We start from the raw sequence: 24,013 nt of genomic DNA, 5'->3' as shown, positions 1-24,013 counted from the left end.
CTGCCAATGGTATGAGAAGTTTCTCTGTGAGTGAAGGTCAGTGGAAGTTGAAGTCCTTGAGGACACTCTGATGAGGACGCTCTGATTGTCATTTGTTTTTGCTGTTCGAGTTGTTTACTGCACTGCCGTTACAGGGTCTTCGGGAAGCAGCTCCTTCACGAGCTCCTTCTGCTCGACAGAGAGCTTCTTGGGGAAGCGAATCTCGTGGTGCACGTGCAGGTTGCCGTGCTGCGACGGGTAGTTGTGCACGGGCATGCCCTCGCCCTCCACGGTACGAACCTCGAAGGGCGTCGTCACCTTCGCGTTGGTCAGCACCACCGTGCGGTCGTCCAGGTGCTTCATGGGCTTCTTGTAGCCCAGCAGCGCCTCCTCCAGCGAGATGTCCAGGTCATAATGGAGATCGTCTCCCGCGCGGCTGCAGCACCAGAACACAAAGGATTAGAGAACGCAGGCCAAGGCGCACTATAATCCACCCACGACGGCTTACCGGAAGCGGTTGTGGGGCACCTGGTGCAGGCGGAAGATGACGTCGCCCGGCACCATGCCCGGGCGCTGCTCGCTCTCGCGCTCGAACACGATCTGGTGGCTGGACGGCATGCCTCGCTCGATGTCCGCCGTGAGCACCTTGTCCTCCTTGACGACCTTGTTGCCGTGGCAGAACGGGCACGCGTGCTTGAATGTCTTGCCTTTCCCTCCGCACTTAGGGCAGGGCTGCTGCATCTGCACCGTGAAGCCTGGGCCCATCTTCTGCTCCACCAGCACATGACCCGAGCCGCCGCAGGTCTTGCACGTGGTGGTCTTGCCGCCCTTGGCGCCCGTGCCACGGCACTTGCGGCAGATGACGTTGCGAGAGAACTGAGCCTGCTTCTGCGCCCCGTTGTACAGTTCCTCGAGCGTCACGGCCATGTCCACGGCCGCGTCGGGCCCGCGCTGCTTGCCGCCGCCGCCGAAGAAGGCGTCGAAGGGGCTGGACGGGCGGCCGGCCGACTGCTCCTCGCGCTCGAGGCCCTCGAAGCCCTCCAGGTCGTACACCTGGCGCTTCTGCGGGTCTGAGAGCACCTCGTAGGCGCGCGAGATCTCGTGGAAGCGGCTCTCGGCCTCCTCGTCGCCCTTGTTCTTGTCCGGGTGGAACTTGAGGCTCAGCTTGCGGTACGCCTTCTTGATCTGGGCCTCGGAGGCCTCCATCGTGAGCCCCAGCGCTGCGGACATTGACACACCTCGTGTAAGTATCCACTAATAGTTAACTATAGACAATTGAGGCTGCAGCGTACTCTCGTAGAAGTCGACGTGGTCGTGCTCGTGCTCGTGGTGGTGTTCCTGGTGGCCCCCGTCGAAGCCGAAGTTGAAGCCGAACGCGCTCACATCGCTCGCGAACGTCAGCAGCGTCAGCGCCAGCGCCAGCAGCAGCAGCGCGGGGCTCCGTCGTCGTGTAGCCATGGCGATCCACCTGCAGCTCCGAGCTACGGTAATACTGGAAGTCCACGTGGAAAGTGACGATGGATACGTCTGCAGTCCGACTAAGTACGGATAACTATAGTATAGCGTACGCTTCCAAGAAGGTTTGATGCGTGGTACACATAAAAATTGTGCGATGGCTACACGAACTTCAACTTGGCCTGTTATGTTGAAGATAACTGTGTCTGGGGGCTGGGCTTCCTCTATAGCACGACGCACCACCGGTCGAAGAACTTGGGGTTCTCGTCTAGCTGTCCGTGAACGTTCGCTCGGTCCATTCTCGTGAGCATCTTCGTGCCGGTTGGCCTGCCCTCCAGGCGTTTGGCTGCGGGGAAGAGCCGCATGAGCTGGCGAATATCCGCGTCGGACATGTACGGGTCCAGATACCATTCGCGGAACTTGACGTTTTGGTCAGCATTGTCGGCGCTGTCGCAATGGCTGAAGTTGAGCCCGAGCGCAAGCAGAGCGAGTGCGTTGTGTGTGAATTCGGAATCGCCGCTTTCGACGAACACCGAATCCGAAACTGTAGCACAGAAAATCAATGCGAACCCGCGTTACTCCTTCTACTCTTCGTCAAAATTATAATTCGAAGTATCAAGTTCTTGGCTTCGCACGTACTCTTCCACGCCACAACGGTAGAGCTCTCGAGATTCCACTGCAAAGCGGCATGAAGGCCGGCCAGGAACGGGTGGCAGCCCACTTTGGAAAGGTGCTTTTCGATGAACACCTCCATACGATCCATCATCTTCGTGTGATTTACGATTGTACGCGTGTAGTCGTGCTGCACACGCACTGACAGTTGCTGCCGCCCACTATCGTCTGTCCAAAGCTCGAAATTGGTGCCCTGGGTTTCCTGAGCCTTGGAATCGAACTCCGAATACTGCATCCAGTCGAAAACCCAAGTCACCACTGAACACCGTTTCCTTTTATCATACCACAAAAACCAAGCTCACCCTTTTCTTGGAAATATGATGATGATACCCGGCTCGGACTTCGTTCTTTACCACCTCTAGCATCTGAATACTGTCATCGCAACCCACACTTATCAGCCACCAACCTACTACACACTCATTGCGCCTCACCCACTTTTGGCTGAAGTTATCTTCGTGTCCGGGCACCATGCACTTCTGCAGCCCCAACAACTCCACTAGCTCGTTGAACTGCGCATCATCTCCGGAATCATCCACCGTCGAGATACTGTCCGACAAATAGCAATACAGCCATCACCATTAGCGCATCGGATAACCTTTGGGGAAAGCTCTGCGACGCACCTGATTTCGTCCACTTTGCTGGCCTCGAAGTAGTCTAACACACGCTTGGCCGCCTCATCCTGGTCGTAGTAAAACTTGGCGCAGACTTCGCGCCAGCGCTGTTGCCGCACGACCCGGTTGTCCTCGAGCTTTTCACACTGGCAGCCTTAGACACAGACGCACACAGTGAGCCGACGGAACCCCATCACCATGCGCCACGAGCGCTCGTGGCCCAGTCAACGCACCATCGGCTCCCATGATCTCTAGATGTACGGCACTGCTCGTCAGACCCAAATGAGACGTATCGACCAATCAGCAGCGAAAAGAGTATTTCATTGGATAAAATTCAAGTGTCTCGCCGATGTAGTCATATCTCGTGTTGTCCTCTGACGTCCTTCACAGCGGGTAGTGCTCAGTCCACGAGCGCGTTCAGCAGAGCCTGGCGTTGCTCCTGCACCTCTGAGTCGGCGGAGCGAGCTTCCTCGTCCAGACCCTCGAAGATCTCCTCGAAGCGGTCGAACTGCACCTTGGCGCGCTCCATTTCGTCGTTGTTGTACAGCGTGATGGCGTAGTTCAGGTGGAACATGTGATCGCTGCCTCGTTAAAGCACAGTACGAGCAAACATCATCGTCAATAGCAAGTGTCAATCCTTTTGCAGATGTTTGGCCGTACCGTTCCATCTCGATGGCCTTGTCGAACGCACTGCAAGCGTTTTCAAAGTCGTCCAGGCGGCTCAGCGTGATGGCCAAGTACATGTACGAACTCGGGAAATCCGGCTTGAGATTGATCGCGGCGCTGAAGAAGTGGAAGGCTGATGCGTACTGGCCCGTGTTGAGATGCACGAGTCCCAAATTGTAGGACGTAATCCACTCGAACGGGTCTAAGTACAGTGCGCGCTTTAGGCAGGCCACGGACGCCACGTAGCGTTGCTTGCCGAAGAAGCACATGCCGACGTTATTCCACAGCTGCGCCGAATTGGGCGTCTGGGCTGCGGCCACGCGATACTTGACGAGGGCGACGTCCATGTCACCGTGGTCTTGGATGATCGAACCCGCCGCGAGAATGGTCTTCGGGTTGCGCGGGTCGTGCGTGAGCGAGTTACCCAAGTAATCGAATGCTCGGAAGTTCTCGCCGACACGCAGATACAACAGTCCCAGCGTCGTCAAGATCTCTGGGTTCTCCGGCGAGAATTCCAGCGCTTCCAAGTACACGTTGATCGCAGCCTTGAAGTCCTCCCGCAGCGTGTGCACCTTGCCTAGCTGCAAGAACGTCGCGTCATGTCGGTTGATCGTGTTTGCTCGCTGGAAGTTTTGCGCCGCGCGGTCGTAGTCCTTCAGGTACATGTGGCAGAGACCGATGCTGTGGTAGATTTCCCAGTCGTCCACGCGCCCCATGGTCAGGATCTCCTCGTACACTTCGATCGCAGCCGTGTGTTTGCCCAACAAGTAGAGCGACCTGCCGACCTGTTTGAGGTTCTCCTTGTTCTCCGGGTTCAGACACGCCGCGGCCTGGAACAACTGCAGACTCTCCTGGATGCGCCCGGACTGCCTCAGTATCAGCGCCTTCACGTACAGCGGGTACTCGCTGAGCCCCTGGTGGTCTCGCAGCACGCCCTCGATCACGCGGAGACACTCCTTGAACTCGGAGCGCAGATACAGTCGATGCAGGTACCAGTTACGCGCCGACGGCTCCGACATGTGGCTGCTGGAGCTCGTGCGCGCGCCATGGTGCGACCTCGGGGACCGGATGCTGTCCAGCGAGTTCTCCTTGGGCATCTTCACTCAGTAGTGCCCGCGAAACGACGCGAACGTAGCTCTTCGCTGGCCGTGTAGCCATTCCCCAAAACTCTTGGCCCTGTCTCGTTTATCGTCCCTAATTTAACCAAAAACGGCGGTGTACAATAATTTATGAGGAAACGACGGTCTCAGTTCGCAAAAAGAGACTTGCTTGATAGGCGAAGTGCATCTATAGAGTGAAGGATGTCGAGTGTCTCTCGTCGCGAACGCCTGGCCGCGCTGCAGCCCACGGGCGAGGTGTTCGTCAACGGCCTGGCGTCTAGCTACGACGACGAGTTCCCGGACTCGCCGCGGTTGGCGACGGTGATGACGCGCGAGGACTTCGCCAAGGCCATGGCAACTATCAACGACGCGCTGCTGGACCACTGGCCCTGCTTGCCCTGCAAGGGCTTCGGCTACGGCTGCTGCATCTGCACTCTCGGGTTGTCGCTGTATTGCGCGGCGACGCAGGTTCAGGAGGCGGAGAGTCGACTGCAGCTGCAGCTGCGGCGCATGAACGAGCAGAAGAAGTTCAAGGACAAGGGCGTCCAGTGGAGGCTGGAGCGCACGTGGTGGAAGCGCACGTCGTTCATTGAGATCTCCGTCGACTCGGAGGTTGCTGTAACGGAGGATGAAAGCAGCGAGGCAGTTGTGGCGGATAAGGTGGAGGTGGATGGAGCTGTTCGAGACGAAACGATGAGCGATCGAGTCGTGTGAAGAGAGAGGAGGTCGTGGTCCGTACAAGGCACGAAAGCGACCGAGTGTCAGGCTCGTGGTAGACAGCAGTTATGAGGCTTTGTACGTCGATCGTCTTCGAAGGTGCGTATACATTGTGCTATTCTAATGGAATTTTGGTTATCCGTATTCTAGTGGGGGTTGCGATCAATAAATGTTGGTCCTTCAAAAATGTTTGGATGTATGCTTTATTCATCATTACGGCCTTGGCTAAGCCTTTGCTCCGCCCTCTAACATACCGTTCGAGTGCCCACAACACTTTTCGCCATAAAGCTGTACATGTAGAAGTGGTAATTGTTCAGAGTTGTTCTTTGAGCAAAAACACATCTCAAAACCCCGTAGCCCCTGGATCGAAAGTTGCTACACTGTAGTAACCCCAACAACTTACAGCCAGCGCTGACGGAACGTGGCGAGTTGGTCCGGCTGAGGCATCTGCGGAACGAACGTCGCGATTTCGTTCATGCGAGCCTTCACCTCTGGGGTCAGCTTTTCCACGAACGCGATAGCCTTCAGGTTCTCCTCAAGCTGCGACGGACGGCTAGCACCCACTAGCACAGTCGACACATTTTCGTTGGAGATGCACCAGGCCATGGCGAGTTGGGCCAGCGAACAGCCCAGCTCGTCCGCGATGACCTTAAGCTTGTCGGCCTTAGCCACACGGTCCTCGAACGTGTCGCCGAACAGGGTCTTGAAGAACGGGTCGGCGAAGCGCGTGCCCTCGGTCACACCGCCGCTGTATTTGCCCGTGAGGATGCCGTTGGCGAGCGGGGCCCACGTCGTTAGGCCCAGCTTGTATTTTTTGTACAGTGGTGCAAACTCGAACTCCACCTTGGAGCGCTCCATCAGACTGTACTGGGCCTGCTCCACAATGGGACGGATCAAACCGAGTCGATCAGCCACGTCGCAGGCCTCCACGATGTCGGACGCGTTCCACTCGCTGGTTCCCCAGTAGAATGCCCAGCCCTGCTGGATCACGTAGTTCATGGCGCGCACAGTCTCCTCGATGGGCGTGTACGGCTCGGATCGGTGGCAGAAGATGACGTCGACGTAGTCCAGCTGCATGCGCTGCAGCGAAGCCTTCGCGCCCTCGACGATGTGCTTGCGGCTGATACCCTGTGCGTTGGGGCCGGACTCCGCCCAGCCCTTGGAGCCCATGTAGAGCTTGGTGGTGACCACGAGGTCCTCGCGGCACCAGACACCGTCGGCGATTCCGCGTTGGATGGCAGTGCCCATGACCTTTTCGGCCTTGCCGTTGCCGTACACCTCAGCGTTGTCGTAGAAGTTCACACCGGCCTTGAACGCGATCTTCATCATCTCGTACCAGGCCTCGGGGGTGTGCTTGTCGTCGAGAGTCATCCAGCTTCCGAGCGCCATCTTGGACACGAGCAGCCCGGAGTTGCCGAGGAAGCGGTAGGTCATCTTGGTGGGGGTGGTCGACATGGTTGACAGGTAGTAATTGCGGTGGTTGCTTGGAGTTGGTTGCTCAGCAGAAGGCAGAATGAAAAGTGAGCTCCAGCAGTGTAGTCTGCGGGCTGTCTGAATGCTCGAAGTACTAAGGTATTATAGTACGAAACTCTTAGGCACGTAATCGAGTTAAGTGCACAATCTTGCCTCGATTTATTCACTTTACGCACTTACTTCGATTACGGGCACAACTCCACTTTTAATCTAAGCGATGCACATACAATACGTCCTGGTCCATTTCGCCAATCAAATACAAAGATTCCTCTAGCCCGTCCCTCCAGTCCGAATACTATATAACCTTTTGCGATGTTGTTATATGGTTGTTTTGAGGAGCCGCTGGAGATAGAGCTAACGGCACGGAGTCCTGGGTCATTGTCGAGTGCAACTGGACTCCAATAGCACTGCTACGCTCACGAAGTGGAGAATGTAGTAATTCAGACAGCTATGCGATAAAATGAATCGCCGAGGCCTAGCTGAGGAAACGCCTACTTTGCACATTTGCTGTGGGCAGTGGGGTCGTGCGAAAAGAACTGAAGCGAGTTACAGGCAACTGAAACCACTCGTAAGAGCTTAACAACACCTGTGTGGCACTCATATATACCTGTAAAATGCAAATGAGTGCCTGTCGGTGTTGAGAAGCAGGGTGATAGCACTAGCCGCGAACGTTTTAGATCATCATTGACCTTCCATACTACGAAGTACATATCCTAGAGAGGTGACTGGTACGGATTAGAGGGCGGAATTTGTACATGTATCGCTGAAGGTAGCAATACACCTTTAGCTGGTCCGAGTAATGCTGCTGCAGCTATAGACTGGAGTGAAATAAGCAAAAACAAAACTGCGAGGTTGCTGGAAGCAGGACTTATACTGGTCGAAATGGTAACGCGCTCCGCGCATTCCACTCAAACGAGAGGTCTCCTCGGCCTCACTCATAAAAGCATTGCATCTCATTTCTACCAACTCAATCCAATTGCCTTGCGTTCATTGTCACAGAGAATTAGCACTCCATGTTAATGATAACCACTACATAAAAATACAAGTACAAAATAAAGGCACTTACTCCCACTCGTCGTTCTCATCGTCGACATATACAGGCTTTTCGGGCGGTGGTTCGTCGTGCTGGCTCCACTTCGGAGCGCTGTCGTGCGTGTAGCCGTAGTCGAAAAAGAGTTCAGCTCCAACTTCAATCTCCTCACGTGCGAAAAGGCCGATCCGGTGCTCTCCGTTCGAAGAGACGATTCTTACATCCAGGTTGGCCACCTCTTTTGCTTTGTGGTTGGCAAATTTCGCCTTGTTCCCTTTCTTGGCCGCATCCACTACGTACTCGCTGTTCACGCCGAAGAGGTAGCTTACTGACAGGCGATCGTAGATCGCCCCTCGCCGCTCAGCCTCCTCGTCTGAAATGAGTTCCCCCGTGTATTCCAGCACAAATTCGTCCTTGCGGATCGGTTCAAGGGCGTACGCACCCCATCCATGGGTCGCAGAGAAAGCAACGCCAATCTTCTTCTGAATGCTGCCGCGCAGCATATTCACATTGCGGCAAATATTTAGTTCGTAGCTGCTTATACCTTTGAAGTCGGGGTGGAATGCCATCACTGCTGCATCGCTAGCCCCGCAGTTGAAGCAATAGTCAGGCTCGCACTCCTTTCCAGCACTCCAGCACGGACATGCTGAAGTATGACAGTTTCCTGTAGAGCATTTGCACCCCTGGAACCGGTTGGGACAATCACGAGGACAAGAGCATGTCTTACCGCACGAGTGACCACGCCGTGAGCACTCACATTGCTCGTCACAGACTCCATCATGGTTGCACGGTTCGTAGCTCTGCTTTTTTTCGCGGTCATAGCTGCGTTTTTCACGGTCACGCTTCGCCAGCGATCTGTTCGAGCCCACCCCCGCACTATGTCGTCGGCCTTTTCGTCGTCGTTCGGACGGCATTGACAGGCCACTTTCTCCTCCCAAGTCATCGCCGCTATCTCGTCGTTTCTTCTCCTCGGCTAAAAACCAAGAAATCTGCGCACACGTGCATCTTGGGTCCCCGAGTACCGCTGATACCACGCACGAATTCGGCCCAAACATGGACGCAAGCTTCTGAACCAGCACCGAATCAACCTGCCGCAGTGGTGTATGCTTTTCAGTCGCGTCATCGCTAACACACAACCAACAAGATTTACTGCAAGGCTTTGTTTTGGACACCAAATTTTGTAGCTTTGCCGTAACTGCGGGAAGGTAGGAATTATCCAGATACTCGGAGTTATCAGCAGCGCGGTCGAACTTCTCCCGTCTTTTTCTTCGTTCCTCCTGTTCAGCAAGTCTTTCAGTTTCTAACATTTTTTCTTGCGTCTGCAAGCTCTTGCTTGCCAGCGAGCTGATTCGTGTCTGAGCGCGTCGCGAGCGGCGATATCCAGAGGCCGGTTGTGACTTGGACGCAGTTTCATTCGTCTGCTGCTTCTTGCTTTCCTGTAATTCATCTTCAGAAGATGAACTGTCAATCAATTCGATGATATCTCCATGATCCGCCGGCGAGGTTGAGGAATTCGGAGTTCCATCTGCAGCACTCACGTTTCCTTCTTGCTCTTGAACGGGTATTTCTTGACGAGCAAGCGCAATACAAGGCGCAGTTACCATCGGATTGATCGGATCCGCGCGAAGACTTCGTTGAGGGTTCTGGATTCCATGTTCAAAGCAGTCATGCATATAACAGCGTCGGCAGAATAGGTCACGATGCCAATCAATTAACCCTTCGAACGTACTGCAATCACGTATACCCAGTGACTCTGGTGATTCAGCATAACTGGATTCGAAATTCTCCAACGGCGGCTGTAATCTCACAACTAAAGATCGCTCTGAATTGTCTTGAAAAAACCAATACGGCTGCGCAAGCTTGTGCAAGGCTTTCAGCGCGTTTATCTGCTTTACTGCTCTGTTGCTTGAGTCCATGGGTGATTCTTGATGAAGAGTAATCAGGTGTCGCGCTTTTGTAATCCTACGTGCCGTACGTTGCTCTTTCTTATATAGCTCTTGCATTTCACTGTAGTCAATAAATGGTCTATCAAATCCAGCTTCATGCTGGAGTGCTAAAAAGACTTGTTCGGAGGCTCCACATTTCTTCACAATAACGCGTAGCAGATACTCCATGGTTTCGTCATCACGCGCACCAGGGTTCAATACCTTCAGATCCTCACCCTCTCCAAAAACAGCAATTTGGCGCTCCTTGCTCATAGTTGTTTCCGTGTAATGGTCGTTGTCGATGACCATGCGCACTCCGTCGCCCAAATAAGGCACATAACGCAAAATGGAATCATCCTCGGCGAAGACATTTTTTCTAACTCCAATCATGGTAAAAGACCGACGTAGAGCGGTGATTTTGTGAAGATGAGTGACCGTTTCTGGGTATACCATCGACGCAAGAGGTTGGTCTCCGTGCTGAACAAAGTAGCGCACATCGCCAACCAAAGAGTTGTATGGCCGTCGTGTGTGCGTAAGATTTTGCGAAATTCGCTTTGCTGTAACGCGCTCAATAGGGGATATATCTAACCAGGACTGATTACCTATTCATAAAACACAAAAAAGTGTTGAGAAGGACTAATTAAGCGATTGGCAGGCAGAAACATGCCACAACAGCCGACAAAGTACTTACTCGCAATTTCCGACCACTGTAGACGCCGGTACCGCTCACCACGGAGAATTTGATGGGCTTTAAGATACCCATTCACCTGCTTTCGTGTGTCTCTCAAGACATGGCGAACTCTGCGGTCATGACACGCTTTGATGTACGGTAACTCCTGATCAACCAACTCCCGCACCGTGATATTAACCTCTGACTGGCTTGGTGGCTGGCAATACAACGACATGACAATGCTTAATAAAATTGTCTACCCCATGCACCCGCGACGGGTGATCCATTCGATGACGAATTCACTAACCTGGGTCGCAAAATTATTCTCTGTGATAGCAATGCCTTGGCCGATCGCCGCGACAAATTTACACTTTTCCTTGAGTGTCCCCTGTGGGTCATAATCCCAAAGTGGTTTGTCGAATCCTACACAAAACAATTGACCACTGTCAGGTATCAGCAACACCACAGAACACCTCTCATCTAGCAGTTACCAGAGGAATACGGGATCGTCGGCACAGCGCGTAGGATATTCGGCGGCGCTATTTCAAAAACTAGTCGTCTCCATGCCGTTGAGTGTATCACCGGATCAGACGGCTTCTCCCTCGGCGTAGCAGCACATCCAGCAGCTGACACAAAGTGTGTACTTGGCGCTACAAATCCGTTCCGAGCGGGTGGAGCAATATATGTTAACGACGACGAAGTATTGGGCGCCTCCTGCTGATTCACTCCCATCCGAGCACGGCGGCCACTTCCATTCGACTTTGCTGCAGCATGTGTACCATTGGAACTTGCACTATGACCTCCTTTCCGCGCTGTCGATGGCGCACCGCCAGTATTTCGTTTTTTCTGCTCATGGAAAAATCTGAGTAGCTCCTCTTGCTCTTGCAGCTGTCTAAAAGACATTTTCTCTGCAAGATGCTGCGTTTCACTCACGCCGTGGAGAACACTTCGCAATGAGGACTGCGCTGCATCGGCCTGCGCCTGAACCACAGGCGCAGAGGTTTTCGGCTGACGCGTACCGGAAGGCGCTTCTGAATGCGACCGTTTCGCTTCAGTTTTCTTGCTCGAGCTTGATTTCTCTTGACGCGCGGGTGCGACTAGTTCAACCTCGTCGTCTTCGCTCTCTTGGTCACTTGGTTCTTCGCTTCCCTCCTCACTTTCCGCCTCGCTTTCTTCTTCACTCGAGCTACCTCTCGAGCGTTTTTCCGTCACAACCCGCGGCCTTGTTTTACTAGGTTTTATAGCTTGAGGAGTGCCCTTCTTCACCGCCCCCCGCTGCTCCAGCAACTTCGCCACAGCCGTCTTCCGCGCCGCTTGCTGCTGGCCACTCGGTCTCCTGTTGCCACTCGTCGGGGCACCGAAAGCCGCCGACTTGCGCGCGGTCTCACGATGTCTGTTGGCCATCACCGGCGAGTCTCTCGGCAGTTTCTGCCGCTGCCTGCGCAGCGCCTCCTTCTGCGCCGAGACCTGCGTGAATGCATCCCACTCGTCGTCGTCGTCCTTCTCCTCGCTCTCGCCGCTCTCACCCTCAGAGCCGACGGACCTGCGCGCCTTCTGCTCATTGGCCTGCAGCTCGCCGTTGCCCGCCTTCTTGGTGGGGGTCGCTGGCGCCTTCCGGCGGTTCTGGTTCTGGAAGCGCGCCATCATCTGCTGCTGCGCCTGCAGCTCGTAGAAGCTCATGCCCTCCGTGATGGCGCGCATCTCGCCGTCCGCGCGGCGGTCGGGCCGCGGGCGCGCGGCTGGCGCAACATAAGCCTTGGTTGCAGCAACTTTAGCCTTCTTGGCGGCGGGCCGCTTCAGTTGCGCGAGGATCCCGCGCTCCTCGGCGCTGCCGTCGCTCTCCTGCTGGCTGCTGTCGCTCTCGTGGCTGCTGGACGCGCGGCGCTTCTTCCTGTGGCTGGCGGCGGGGCGCACCCGCCGCCGCGCGGGCTTAAGTTGCGCCTTCTCCTCCTGCTCGCTGCTGCTGCTGCTGGGGCTGCGCGGACGGCCGCGGCGCCGCGCGCGCGCTGGAGGCGACGCGCCCGACGAGGCCTCGTCGCTGCTGCTGCTGAGCAGCTCAATCACCTCCTGGCCGCCTGCAAGGAGCAGCACGAGAGACGCGTTAGCCACAGCCCAAGGATACGCCCGTTAGCTCCCAGAGTTACTTGCCACTCATTAATTATCTGGGATTAGTGCGGTGTTTTTCCATGTAGCAGGTTTGAGAGGGATGTAGATTAGGTTATACAGAACCTGACTAAAGTGATGATCTAAAGTTGCGTATATCTTCGTGACGCGCAACGTAAGGAAAGCGTACTCTGAGCGCTCCGTACTCGCTTGCCTATGCGTACTACACGTGCTCGATCGGCCAAGAAGCAATCTATCCTTTAACCGTCGAGAGCGTACGCAATGTTCACCCCTTCCGCAAAGGTTGTTGCCTGTGATTACTGAAAGCGTAGCAGAACCGTGATGCGATGCCTCACGGTGGGCGTATATAGAAGCAAGGACGCAGCACTAGAAAGAGAAAAGGCTCCCAGGTGACCTCACGGTGGTGTCATTGAGAGGCCGTTATCCCAGACGTGCCAGGTCTACACTGCAATTGACACCATCGTCCTGCTTCACGAGTCGCAGCCGCGTGATTACCTCCAGACCGCTCGAGCCTAATTCAGCCCGACGCCTTCACTGCTGTCGGTACTTTATTCTTCCTCACACGGTCCTTAGTAGTGCCTTGGGCAAAGTTGGTAGCGCCAGAGTATGCGATCTCCATAAGCGTGATTCACGACACGGAACTATCCGTATTGCAATTCGTCAACTTAGCCACACAAAAAGCTAACGTCAATCGAACTTAAGTTGCGGATCGCAAATATTAGTGATGTGCAACGTAAGACAAGTTGAAGTTGCAAGATACCTTTTCGAGGGCTAAATTCATAGGTAGACTAACGGAAAATGCCAATTAGTATTGCGGTGCCAAATAGAATACCCCCTGTAGAATGCGATCATCTCGTTCACTATACAATTCCTGTTGTACCTACGCCAATTAGTATACATCACGTTGGCATCCTAGAGCACGACATCCGGCACGTGCGCTGCGGAAATATTGTCAGTTTTCAATTCGCTGTCAACAACAAGCACCTGCACCAACCAACAAACGCCACTATGCCTGGATCCCGCCTCGCCAAGACCATGTCGGAGAAGAAGGAGGTCGTCACGTGGATCGAGAAGCACCGAGAGGTCCCAGCAAGGGCTGCCAGGACAAACTCTCGGCTATCATTAACGAATGGAAATCGTCGGACCGCGTGCAGTACACGAAAGGTGGAAACCCGAAGCAGCCTCCAGTTACAGACGTTGCTCAGTGGGTGGAAACAGCCTGGAAAGATGTGCCTGACGACGTTGTTACTCGGTCTGTGGCAGCGGCAGGATTCGCTCCCTGTTACCAAGATTGGCACATCAGTCGCCATGACGTCTATGGAGAACTATTTTGCCGCAAGTGGCTCTCGCGACGATGATTCCGATGACAACAATGTTGAAGAGGATGTTCTCGAAAATCTGGATGAGTTCACGATTTGGGACTCCGAGGATTCCGTCTAGGCAATAGTTTACCTCCTCCGAATTGTGTACCTTGCTAAGAATGAAGTGTGTTCAATTCGATTGTATACAGTATACTAATTGGCATTTTCCGTTACATGTACTTAGCACATACCATGGTCGCTCTCTGGGGCAGGCGTGGCGCTAGATGAAGCGGATTGCGTGGCGCTGGTCGTCGAGGGGGTGGTGGGGGTGGCCGTCGTGGACGAAGGAGAGGAGTCGCGTTCCTCGTTCGCCACAGGCGGAGGTGTGGCGTCCATTGAGGACGGGGTAGAAGGCGCCTCCGCCGCCGGGGTAGAGGAGTCCGACGCCGGCGTAGACGGCGTAGAGGGTGAGGATAGAGCCACAGTAGTGGGTGATGAGGCAGACATAGGCGCCGGAGTGGAGGGCGCAGCGGGCGAGTCGCACACCTTGGTCTGGCCGGAGCACGCCTGCTGGTCCAGGCTGCACGAGTCCAGGTCCAGCACGCACAGCATCCAGCACGTCGTCGCACTGTGGGTGCTCACAGTGCAGTCGCAGCTCTTTTTGCACTCGTCGGCATCTGTCGCGTGGCTTCGGTTGCATACAACCGAGCAGCCATCTGAAGGAGCTGTCGCGCCAGACTTGACAGTGCATGAGTTAAAGCGGCATTCAGCGTCCGCAGAGGCCAACAAGTGACGGCCCGGAGCACAGCCAAGCAACTGATGGTCCGACGCATACCCCTGCTGCACGTACTGCGACGTCAAGTTCACGTGCTCGTCGAAGTCCGTCTGCGCGAGCATGCGCTGGTACGACGGCAGCAGCGTCATCTTGCCGAACCACGCGCGCAGCAGGCGCTGCGTCGCCGTCGTCTCCACCTCGGGCATACGCATGCCGTGCATCACGGCCGGAAGCTGCTCCGACGTGCCCACCCAGCGGTTGTAGCCCGTCCCCACCATGAGCGTCACCTGGTCGGGCTTGAGCACGGGCCGCACGCGCTGGCCGTCGCGCCTCTGGATGATGAGCCCCGACTCCGAGTCGTCCTTGCCGCCGGCAGACACCGACTCGAGCGTGCTGTAGCGCTTGGTGCCGTCGCTGCTGACCTTGTAGAAGGCGGGCGTGGCGAACACGATGAACATGCCGTCGTCCTCGTGCAGCTCGAGGGTCATGTCGTCCTCGTTGGACGAGGGGTTGGCGGCGGAGGCGAGTCGGCGCTCGCGGACTGGAGGCGCCTCGTAGGCGTGGAAGTGGTCGAGGCGGACGGCGTCCGTCATGAGCTTGCGACTCGTGACGGCCTGGCCGTAGCCGTCCTTGGTGGTGAAGTCGGTGGCGTCGAGCGTCGTGGCCACGTTGAGCACCACCAGCTCCAGCAGCGACGAGAACTCGTTATAGACGGTCGAGTAGCCCGGGCACGCCGCGTGCGTGGTGGCGGCGTTCGGGTCGGCTGCCTGGCCCGACGGCGTGCTGATGGTGTAGCGGTTGGTGCCATCGGAGAGCGTCTTGTAGAGCAGGAATTCGGCGTTGGCCTCCTGGGCGGACACGGCGCAGGCGGCGGCCGAGTCGAGGTACGCGCGGCGCACCTGCGCGTAGGAAGGCACGTTGTTGAAGCTGATGATGCCGTCCTTCTTGAGCGCGTCGAGTACGTCGTTGGGCGTATTTCCGGTGGCGAGTGTTTCGTAGTCGAAGGTGGGGACCTCGAATGCAGGCGCCTTGTCAGCGAGGTTGGTGGGGACAGCGTCAGCCATGAGCATGGCAGCTAGTCCGAGTAGCATCTTGGTGACTTGAACCATTGTAAGCCGTGTGAATGAATGAGAGTGGTGGTCTGGCGAGGAGGGGGAGGTATTGCTCGATAAAGCAAATTTGGAAATGATTGGCAAACGACAAGGATGAAAATCTCAAGGGTGTTACAGTGAAGAGGCTACAGTACAAGTAAAGAGGTCAGGAATCCTCACAACGTAACGTACTCCGAGAGGTTTGAGGTCAGGAACCACGATTGACGGGTGCAGGTGAAGCGTATCAACGAGTTGCACCTTGTGACATCCAGTGAGTGGAAGAGGGTCGATCCGGAGAGAGGAGCTTGGATTTTATGCATGGAAATGAGCCCGAACATCTTCCCCTTCCCACCGGAAGCGTGCCCGCTTGTCCGTGTATTATTGACAGACCAAGCGCTACCCTCTGCAATGGAGACTGCACGCCTTGTGCGCGTTGCATGCTATGCTAGCTGTGTCCGTACGTCAAGAGAAAGGGACGTCCACATGCGAACTCATGCCAAAATGCCGGTTGACCCCTCAAAACGCTGCGCACTGAGCCTTCACACCTCCACAGTCTTCGCACTACACTCGGTAGGTCAACGGCCGAAATGATAGAACACCGTTTCGCTCACCTCAGCGTTAATCGGAGTATCTTCGAGTATCTTTGCAGGATTAACTCGTGCGCGTGAGATGGACACCACATGGGTTATTGTCGATTTGGCGAATCTTTGTCGACGACTTTCTACTGATTTCGCGTGAGTTTGGTTCGTAATTCAGCACATGCTGGCAACATCCCTCCAGCGATTACCAAAGGTCAAAGCGAGGCGCCGGTATCCAGTAGGTGCAGTATTAATAGTGCCCGGGGTCTGCATTGGAACTTGGTGCCCGAATGGACCTGTACGATGATTCGACGACGATGATTCTACCGACCACAGACAGACCAAATCGTGCACACCCTTTGCTTGTCGTAACAAAATTTCGTTGCTACGGTACTTGCCAGTGAAGCGAATTCATTTGCAACGCTACTGCATTGGGATGAGATAACACGCGCCAATATTACCCACCAAGTGATTTACTTCCCGTGCTGCAGGCAGAAGCGTCGCGGCTGCTTCTGGGCAACTTGCTCGTGTTGCAGCGTGAACGGAGTTGCCCTCAACTTGACAATTGTCGATTGGAGCTGTGTTGCGGGACATTTCGCGGGCAGGAGGAGGGTCCCTTGGAGGAGCCATCGAGTGACCCTTGGAGGGAGCTGTTCACGACGGAACTCGTTTATGTTGGTGGTGAGTTTGTATAGGACAGGGCAGCCGCCACAACCACTTCACCTAAGTCGTTCCGTGTCGGACACTACCTTGTATCAGTTCTGGTGATGGGTTTTATCACTCCACCGCAGGGTACGCATACAATGGGGCATATTACACTGCTTTTCAAGATTCATTTGGTTCAACCAGGTGATGATCTTGTTCTTGGATTTTATCGCCGGTTTGTCGGTAACTCTCGAAGAGGGCATGGATGTCTACAATGCAAATGGAGTAAATTTCAATAGAAATTTCTCAATTTTGTGCTCTCGAACCACGCGACTACGTCTACCTTGTCACTGTTCAAGGATAAAGCATACTTGAGAACGAAATTGAGATACATAACGACTTGGTGCAGCCGCGTTGATCCAGTGAAGCACTTCCAATTTTTTTCTAAATGGATATAGCGTCGCGTCTCGATACTGCTTTGGGTCTGATATAATCCCTAAGACTTACGGAAAATTATAATGCTTTAACAATTGAGGACTAATAGAAGAGCGATTGAAGGCTATACGTTTCTTTTACCGTCGACAACGCATGAATTTGCATATGGCGACGCATTGATAGAGGGCTTCTAGTAGTTGATGACGGAGTCACTTTTACCGAGAGGGTACGTGTTTCGGAAAATCTCCTAAAGGGCGCTTTTTGTGCCGTTTTACCGCGAAAGGGGGTTTGTATTCGGTAATATCCGTCAGTACATACCCTGTAGTTGTACGTCACGCCGGTGGTGGCACCACAAATACACCTCTTGTTGCGCGATGAGTGTCACGATTACGGCACGCTACCCTTTTAGTCTAGCCATCTCATCTGCATGGCAGGGTCTCAACAGAAAAAAATCAGAGAATACACCAACTTCCAGTTTACAACATGATCTCTTCAACAAGGCCATTTCGAGGAGCACAGCTTGGTTAACCTCCAAACTCGCAGCTCCATCCAGTCGATAATTGCTCAAGCATCGATGCTCCTGCAGAAAACCGATCATCCTCGCAGACAAGCGAAGCTCAATTGTGGTGAAGGAAGAGGCAGAAGAATTGCCTTCAACCCTGGCTCTCGAGCTCCCACGAGTTGATGCATGTCCTCCAACAATTCTTGCCGCCCACCTCAGCTAGTGTATCGTGCATACCTAATACAGTAGGCATATCAACAACCCCCGCACCCCACTTTTCAACTTTCTCATTTGACATTTATCCATCAGTTAAGACGATCAAATCCGCGGCACGTTTTACCTACTAATGTCACGAACACTCCTCGCTTGCGCGGCCATGCTCATGGCTGACGCTGTCCCCACCAACCTCGCTGACAAGGCGCCTGCATTCGAGGTCCCCACCTTCGACTACGAAACACTCGCCACCGGAAATACGCCCAACGACGTACTCGACGCGCTCAAGAAGGACGGCATCATCAGCTTCAACAACGTGCCTTCCTACGCGCAGGTGCGCCGCGCGTACCTCGACTCGGCCGCCGCCTGCGCCGTGTCCGCCCAGGAGGCCAACGCCGAATTCCTGCTCTACAAGACGCTCTCCGATGGCACCAACCGCTACACCATCAGCACGCCGTCGGGCCAGGCAGCCGACCCGAACGCCGCCACCACGCACGCGGCGTGCCCGGGCTACTCGACCGTCTATAACGAGTTCTCGTCGCTGCTGGAGCTGGTGGTGCTCAACGTGGCCACGACGCTCGACGCCACCGACTTCACCACCAAGGACGGCTACGGCCAGGCCGTCACGAGTCGCAAGCTCATGACGGACGCCGTCCGCCTCGACCACTTCCACGCCTACGAGGCGCCTCCAGTCCGCGAGCGCCGACTCGCCTCCGCCGCCAACCCCTCGTCCAACGAGGACGACATGACCCTCGAGCTGCACGAGGACGACGGCATGTTCATCGTGTTCGCCACGCCCGCCTTCTACAAGGTCAGCAGCGACGGCACCAAGCGCTACAGCACGCTCGAGTCGGTGTCTGCCGGCGGCAAGGACGACTCGGAGTCGGGGCTCATCATCCAGAGGCGCGACGGCCAGCGCGTGCGGCCCGTGCTCAAGCCCGACCAGGTGACGCTCATGGTGGGGACGGGCTACAACCGCTGGGTGGGCACGTCGGAGCAGCTTCCGGCCGTGATGCACGGCATGCGTATGCCCGAGGTGGAGACGACGGCGACGCAGCGCCTGCTGCGCGCGTGGTTCGGCAAGATGACGCTGCTGCCGTCGTACCAGCGCATGCTCGCGCAGACGGACTTCGACGAGCACGTGAACTTGACGTCGCAGTACGTGCAGCAGGGGTATGCGTCGGACCATCAGTTGCTTGGCTGTGCTCCGGGCCGTCACTTGTTGGCCTCTGCGGACGCTGAATGCCGCTTCAAGGAATGCACTGTCAAGTCTGGTGCGGCGGCTCCTGCAGAAGGCTGTTCGGTGGTGTGCAACCGAGGTCATTCAACTGATGCGGCTTCGTGTTCCAAGAGTTGTGCTTGTACGGTTAGCACTCACAGTGCGACGATGTGTTGGATGCTATGTGTGAAGGACTTGGATACGTGTGCTGTGTCCAAGCAATCGTGCTCTGGCCAAACCAAGATTTGTTCATCTTGAAAAACAACATAGGTTAACTACAATGTGCCATGGGTAGCTCCTGGCGCAGAGAGTACTTTACGTACGGGCTGTGTTGCAAGTCTCTTTTATCTAAGCTCATCTGAAGTTGACTCAAGTACTGTATGACTTACCGGACGTAGTCAGGAGAACTGTGTTTTGCTTTCAATTCCAGTGTTAATGTTTCTTACATATCTGAAACAAACACTACACTAGTAGCAAACGTAACAATGTTTATCGTTACTGCACTGTGTACTCAGTCTCCCACGTCAGGAATCACGATTGACGGGTGCAGGTGAAGCGTAAGCAACGAGTTGCACCTTGTGACATCCAGTGAGTGGAAGAGGGTCGATCCGGAGAGAGGAGCTTGGATTTTATGCATGGAAATGAGCCCGAACATCTTCCCCTTCCCACCGGAAGCGTGCCCGCTTGTCCGTGTATTATTGACAGACCAAGCTCTACCCTCTGCAATGGAGACTGCACGCCTTGTGCGCGTTGCATGCTATGCTAGCTGTGTCCGTACGTCAAGAGAAAGGGACGTCCACATGCGAACTCATGCCAAAATGCCGGTTGACCCTCGAAACGCTGCGCACTGAGCCTTCACACCTCCACAGTCTTCGCACTACACTCGGTAGGTCAACGGCCGAAATGATAGAACACCGTTTCGCTCACCTCAGCGTTAATCGGAGTATCTTCGAGTATCTTTGCAGGATTAACTCGTGCGCGTGAGATGGACACCACATGGGTTATTGTCGATTTGGCGAATCTTTGTCGACGACTTTCTACTGATTTCGCGTGAGTTTGGTTCGTAATTCAGCACATGCTGGCAACATCCCTCCAGCGATTACCAAAGGTCAAAGCGAGGCGCCGGTATCCAGTAGGTGCAGTATTAATAGTGCCCGGGGTCTGCATTGGAACTTGGTGCCCGAATGGACCTGTACGATGATTCGACGACGATGATTCTACCGACCACAGACAGACCAAATCGTGCACACCCTTTGCTTGTCGTAACAAAATTTCGTTGCTACGGTACTTGCCAGTGAAGCGAATTCATTTGCAACGCTACTGCATTGGGATGAGATAACACGCGCCAATATTACCCACCAAGTGATTTACTTCCCGTGCTGCAGGCAGAAGCGTCGCGGCTGCTTCTGGGCAACTTGCTCGTGTTGCAGCGTGAACGGAGTTGCCCTCAACTTGACAATTGTCGATTGGAGCTGTGTTGCGGGACATTTCGCGGGCAGGAGGAGGGTCCCTTGGAGGAGCCATCGAGTGACCCTTGGAGGGAGCTGTTCACGACGGAACTCGTTTATGTTGGTGGTGAGTTTGTATAGGACAGGGCAGCCGCCACAACCACTTCACCTAAGTCGTTCCGTGTCGGACACTACCTTGTATCAGTTCTGGTGATGGGTTTTATCACTCCACCGCAGGGTACGCATACAATGGGCATATTGCACTGCTTTTCAAGATTCATTTGGTTCAACCAGGTGATGATCTTGTTCTTGGATTTTATCGCCGGTTTGTCGGTAACTCTCGAAGAGGGCATGGATGTCTACAATGCAAATGGAGTAAATTTCAATAGAAATTTCTCAATTTTGTGCTCTCGAACCACGCGACTACGTCTACCTTGTCACTGTTCAAGGATAAAGCATACTTGAGAACGAAATTGAGATACATAACGACTTGGTGCAGCCGCGTTGATCCAGTGAAGCACTTCCAATTTTTTCTAAATGGATATAGCGTCGCGTCTCGATACTGCTTTGGGTCTGATATAATCCCTAAGACTTACGGAAAATTATAATGCTTTAACAATTGAGGACTAATAGAAGAGCGATTGAAGGCTATACGTTTCTTTTACCGTCGACAACGCATGAATTTGCATATGGCGACGCATTGATAGAGGGCTTTATTAGTTGATGACGGAGTCACTTTTACCGAGAGGGTACGTGTTTCGGAAAATCTCCTAAAGGGCGCTTTTGTGCCGTTTTACCGCGAAAGGGGTTTGTATTCGGTAATATCCGTCGGTACATACCCTGTAGTTGTACGTCACGCCGGTGGTGGCACCACAAATACACCTCTCTTGTTGCGCGATGAGTGTCACGATTACGGCACGCTACCCTTTTAGTCTAGCCATCTCATCTGCATGGCAGGGTCTCAACAGAAAAAAATCAGAGAATACACCAACTTCCAGTTTACAACATGATCTCTTCAACAAGGCCATTTCGAGGAGCACAGCTTGGTTAACCTCCAAACTCGCAGCTCCATCCAGTCGATAATTGCTCAAGCATCGATGCTCCTGCAAAAACCGATCATCCTCGCAGACAAGCGAAGCTCAATTGTGGTGAAGGAAGAGGCAGAAGAATTGCCTTCAACCCTGGCTCTCGAGCTCCCACGAGTTGATGCATGTCCTCCAACAATTCTTGCCGCCCACCTCAGCTACTGTATCGTGCATACCTAATACAGTATATCAACAACCCCCGCACCCCACTTTTCAACTTTCTCATTTGACATTTATCCATCAGTTAAGACGATCAAATCCGCGGCACGTTTTACCTACTAATGTCACGAACACTCCTCGCTTGCGCGGCCATGCTCATGGCTGACGCTGTCCCCACCAACCTCGCTGACAAGGCGCCTGCATTCGAGGTCCCCACCTTCGACTACGAAACACTCGCCACCGGAAATACGCCCAACGACGTACTCGACGCGCTCAAGAAGGACGGCATCATCAGCTTCAACAACGTGCCTTCCTACGCGCAGGTGCGCCGCGCGTACCTCGACTCGGCCGCCGCCTGCGCCGTGTCCGCCCAGGAGGCCAACGCCGAATTCCTGCTCTACAAGACGCTCTCCGATGGCACCAACCGCTACACCATCAGCACGCCGTCGGGCCAGGCAGCCGACCCGAACGCCGCCACCACGCACGCGGCGTGCCCGGGCTACTCGACCGTCTATAACGAGTTCTCGTCGCTGCTGGAGCTGGTGGTGCTCAACGTGGCCACGACGCTCGACGCCACCGACTTCACCACCAAGGACGGCTACGGCCAGGCCGTCACGAGTCGCAAGCTCATGACGGACGCCGTCCGCCTCGACCACTTCCACGCCTACGAGGCGCCTCCAGTCCGCGAGCGCCGACTCGCCTCCGCCGCCAACCCCTCGTCCAACGAGGACGACATGACCCTAGAGCTGCACGAGGACGACGGCATGTTCATCGTGTTCGCCACGCCTGCCTTCTACAAGGTCAGCAGCGACGGCACCAAGCGCTACAGCACGCTCGAGTCGGTGTCTGCCGGCGGCAAGGACGACTCGGAGTCGGGGCTCATCATCCAGAGGCGCGACGGCCAGCGCGTGCGGCCCGTGCTCAAGCCCGACCAGGTGACGCTCATGGTGGGGACGGGCTACAACCGCTGGGTGGGCACGTCGGAGCAGCTTCCGGCCGTGATGCACGGCATGCGTATGCCCGAGGTGGAGACGACGGCGACGCAGCGCCTGCTGCGCGCGTGGTTCGGCAAGATGACGCTGCTGCCGTCGTACCAGCGCATGCTCGCGCAGACGGACTTCGACGAGCACGTGAACTTGACGTCGCAGTACGTGCAGCAGGGGTATGCGTCGGACCATCAGTTGCTTGGCTGTGCTCCGGGCCGTCACTTGTTGGCCTCTGCGGACGCTGAATGCCGCTTCAAGGAATGTACTGTCAAGTCTGGCGCGACTGCTCCTGCAGAAGGCTGTTCGGTGGTGTGCAACCGAGGTCATTCAACTGATGCGGCTTCGTGTTCCAAGAGTTGTGCTTGTACGGTTAGCACTCACAGTGCGACGATGTGTTGGATGGTATGTGTGAAGGACTTGGATACGTGTGCTGTGTCCAAGCAATCGTGCTCTGGCCAAACCAAGATTTGTTCATCTTGAAAAACAACATCGGTTAACTGCAATGTGCCATGGGTAGCTCCTGGCGCAGAGAGTACTTTACGTACGGGCTGTGTTGCAAGTCTCTTTTATCTAAGCTCATCTGAAGTTGACTCAAGTACTGTATGACTTACCGGACGTAGTCAGGAGAACTGTGTTTTGCTTTCAATTCCAGTGTTAATGTTTCTTAGTAGTACATATCTGAAACAAACACTACACTAGTAGCAAACGTAACAATGTTTATCGTTACTGCACTGTGTACTCAGTCTCCCACGTCAGGAATCACGATTGACGGGTGCAGGTGAAGCGTAAGCAACGAGTTGCACCTTGTGACATCCAGTGAGTGGAAGAGGGTCGATCCGGAGAGAGGAGCTTGGATTTTATGCATGGAAATGAGCCCGAACATCTTCCCCTTCCCACCGGAAGCGTGCCCGCTTGTCCGTGTATTATTGACAGACCAAGCTCTACCCTCTGCAATGGAGACTGCACGCCTTGTGCGCGTTGCATGCTATGCTAGCTGTGTCCGTACGTCAAGAGAAAGCGACGTCCACATGCGAGCTCATGCCAAAATGCCGGTTGACCCCTCGAAACGCTGCGCACTGAGCCTTCACACCTCCACAGTCTTCGCACTACACTCGGTAGGTCAACGGCCGAAATGATAGAACACCGTTTCGCTC

The 24,013-nt window shown here is 54.7% G+C and overlaps 7 protein-coding genes across 8 annotated transcripts; 1 reads left to right on the top strand and 6 right to left on the bottom strand.

Annotated features, from left to right (window-relative positions):
- Positions 1 to 114: 114 nt before the first annotated feature.
- Positions 115 to 1,437, bottom strand: IUM83_11212 (chaperone DnaJ; the record flags this gene model as incomplete). The annotated part of the gene is made up of 3 exons (XM_067935760.1): positions 115 to 415; positions 488 to 1,199; positions 1,272 to 1,437. The coding sequence occupies 3 exons, from the start codon at positions 1,435 to 1,437 to the stop codon at positions 115 to 117; spliced, it is 1,179 nt and encodes a 392-aa protein (XP_067785092.1).
- Positions 1,438 to 1,658: 221 nt separating this feature from the next.
- Positions 1,659 to 2,963, bottom strand: IUM83_11211 (Phosphoglycerate kinase; the record flags this gene model as incomplete). The annotated part of the gene is made up of 6 exons (XM_067935759.1): positions 1,659 to 1,978; positions 2,074 to 2,335; positions 2,409 to 2,478; positions 2,542 to 2,652; positions 2,727 to 2,871; positions 2,951 to 2,963. The coding sequence occupies 6 exons, from the start codon at positions 2,961 to 2,963 to the stop codon at positions 1,659 to 1,661; spliced, it is 921 nt and encodes a 306-aa protein (XP_067785090.1).
- Positions 2,964 to 3,117: 154 nt separating this feature from the next.
- Positions 3,118 to 4,480, bottom strand: IUM83_11210 (sporangia induced Bardet-Biedl syndrome 4 protein; the record flags this gene model as incomplete). Its single annotated transcript, XM_067935758.1, has 2 exons — positions 3,118 to 3,298; positions 3,378 to 4,480. The coding sequence occupies 2 exons, from the start codon at positions 4,478 to 4,480 to the stop codon at positions 3,118 to 3,120; spliced, it is 1,284 nt and encodes a 427-aa protein (XP_067785048.1).
- A 204-nt stretch (positions 4,481 to 4,684) lies between these two features.
- IUM83_11209 (Golgin subfamily A member 7/ERF4) lies at positions 4,685 to 5,197 on the top strand (the record flags this gene model as incomplete). Its single annotated transcript, XM_067935757.1, has 1 exon — positions 4,685 to 5,197. One exon carries the CDS (start codon positions 4,685 to 4,687, stop codon positions 5,195 to 5,197), a length of 513 nt encoding a protein of 170 aa, XP_067785027.1.
- Positions 5,198 to 5,599: 402 nt separating this feature from the next.
- On the bottom strand, positions 5,600 to 6,655 carry IUM83_11208 (voltage-gated potassium channel subunit beta; the record flags this gene model as incomplete). 2 transcript variants are annotated; one of them, XM_067935755.1, is made up of 1 exon in its annotated part: positions 5,600 to 6,655. In XM_067935755.1, the coding sequence occupies one exon, from the start codon at positions 6,653 to 6,655 to the stop codon at positions 5,600 to 5,602; it is 1,056 nt and encodes a 351-aa protein (XP_067784973.1). The 2 variants fall into 2 exon arrangements, with proteins under 2 accessions (XP_067784973.1, XP_067784972.1); XM_067935756.1 differs by having other exon boundaries at positions 5,600 to 6,277.
- Positions 6,656 to 7,640: 985 nt separating this feature from the next.
- On the bottom strand, positions 7,641 to 8,206 carry IUM83_11207 (Transcriptional repressor EZH1; the record flags this gene model as incomplete). Its single annotated transcript, XM_067935754.1, has 2 exons — positions 7,641 to 7,653; positions 7,740 to 8,206. 2 exons carry the CDS (start codon positions 8,204 to 8,206, stop codon positions 7,641 to 7,643), a joined length of 480 nt encoding a protein of 159 aa, XP_067784952.1.
- Positions 8,207 to 10,212: 2,006 nt separating this feature from the next.
- IUM83_11206 (4-coumarate--CoA ligase 2) lies at positions 10,213 to 14,986 on the bottom strand (the record flags this gene model as incomplete). Its single annotated transcript, XM_067935753.1, has 8 exons — positions 10,213 to 10,230; positions 10,320 to 10,376; positions 10,486 to 10,515; positions 10,606 to 10,721; positions 10,790 to 10,837; positions 11,318 to 12,373; positions 13,975 to 14,303; positions 14,574 to 14,986. 8 exons carry the CDS (start codon positions 14,984 to 14,986, stop codon positions 10,213 to 10,215), a joined length of 2,067 nt encoding a protein of 688 aa, XP_067784949.1.
- Positions 14,987 to 24,013: the final 9,027 nt, after the last annotated feature.

The sequence above is a fragment of the Phytophthora cinnamomi genome (assembly GCF_018691715.1).
Source record: "Phytophthora cinnamomi strain GKB4 chromosome Unknown Contig83, whole genome shotgun sequence".
NCBI lineage: Eukaryota > Oomycota > Peronosporomycetes > Peronosporales > Peronosporaceae > Phytophthora > Phytophthora cinnamomi.
Note: the sequence above shows the minus strand (reverse complement) of the source record. Positions and strands in the feature narration are given on the sequence as shown.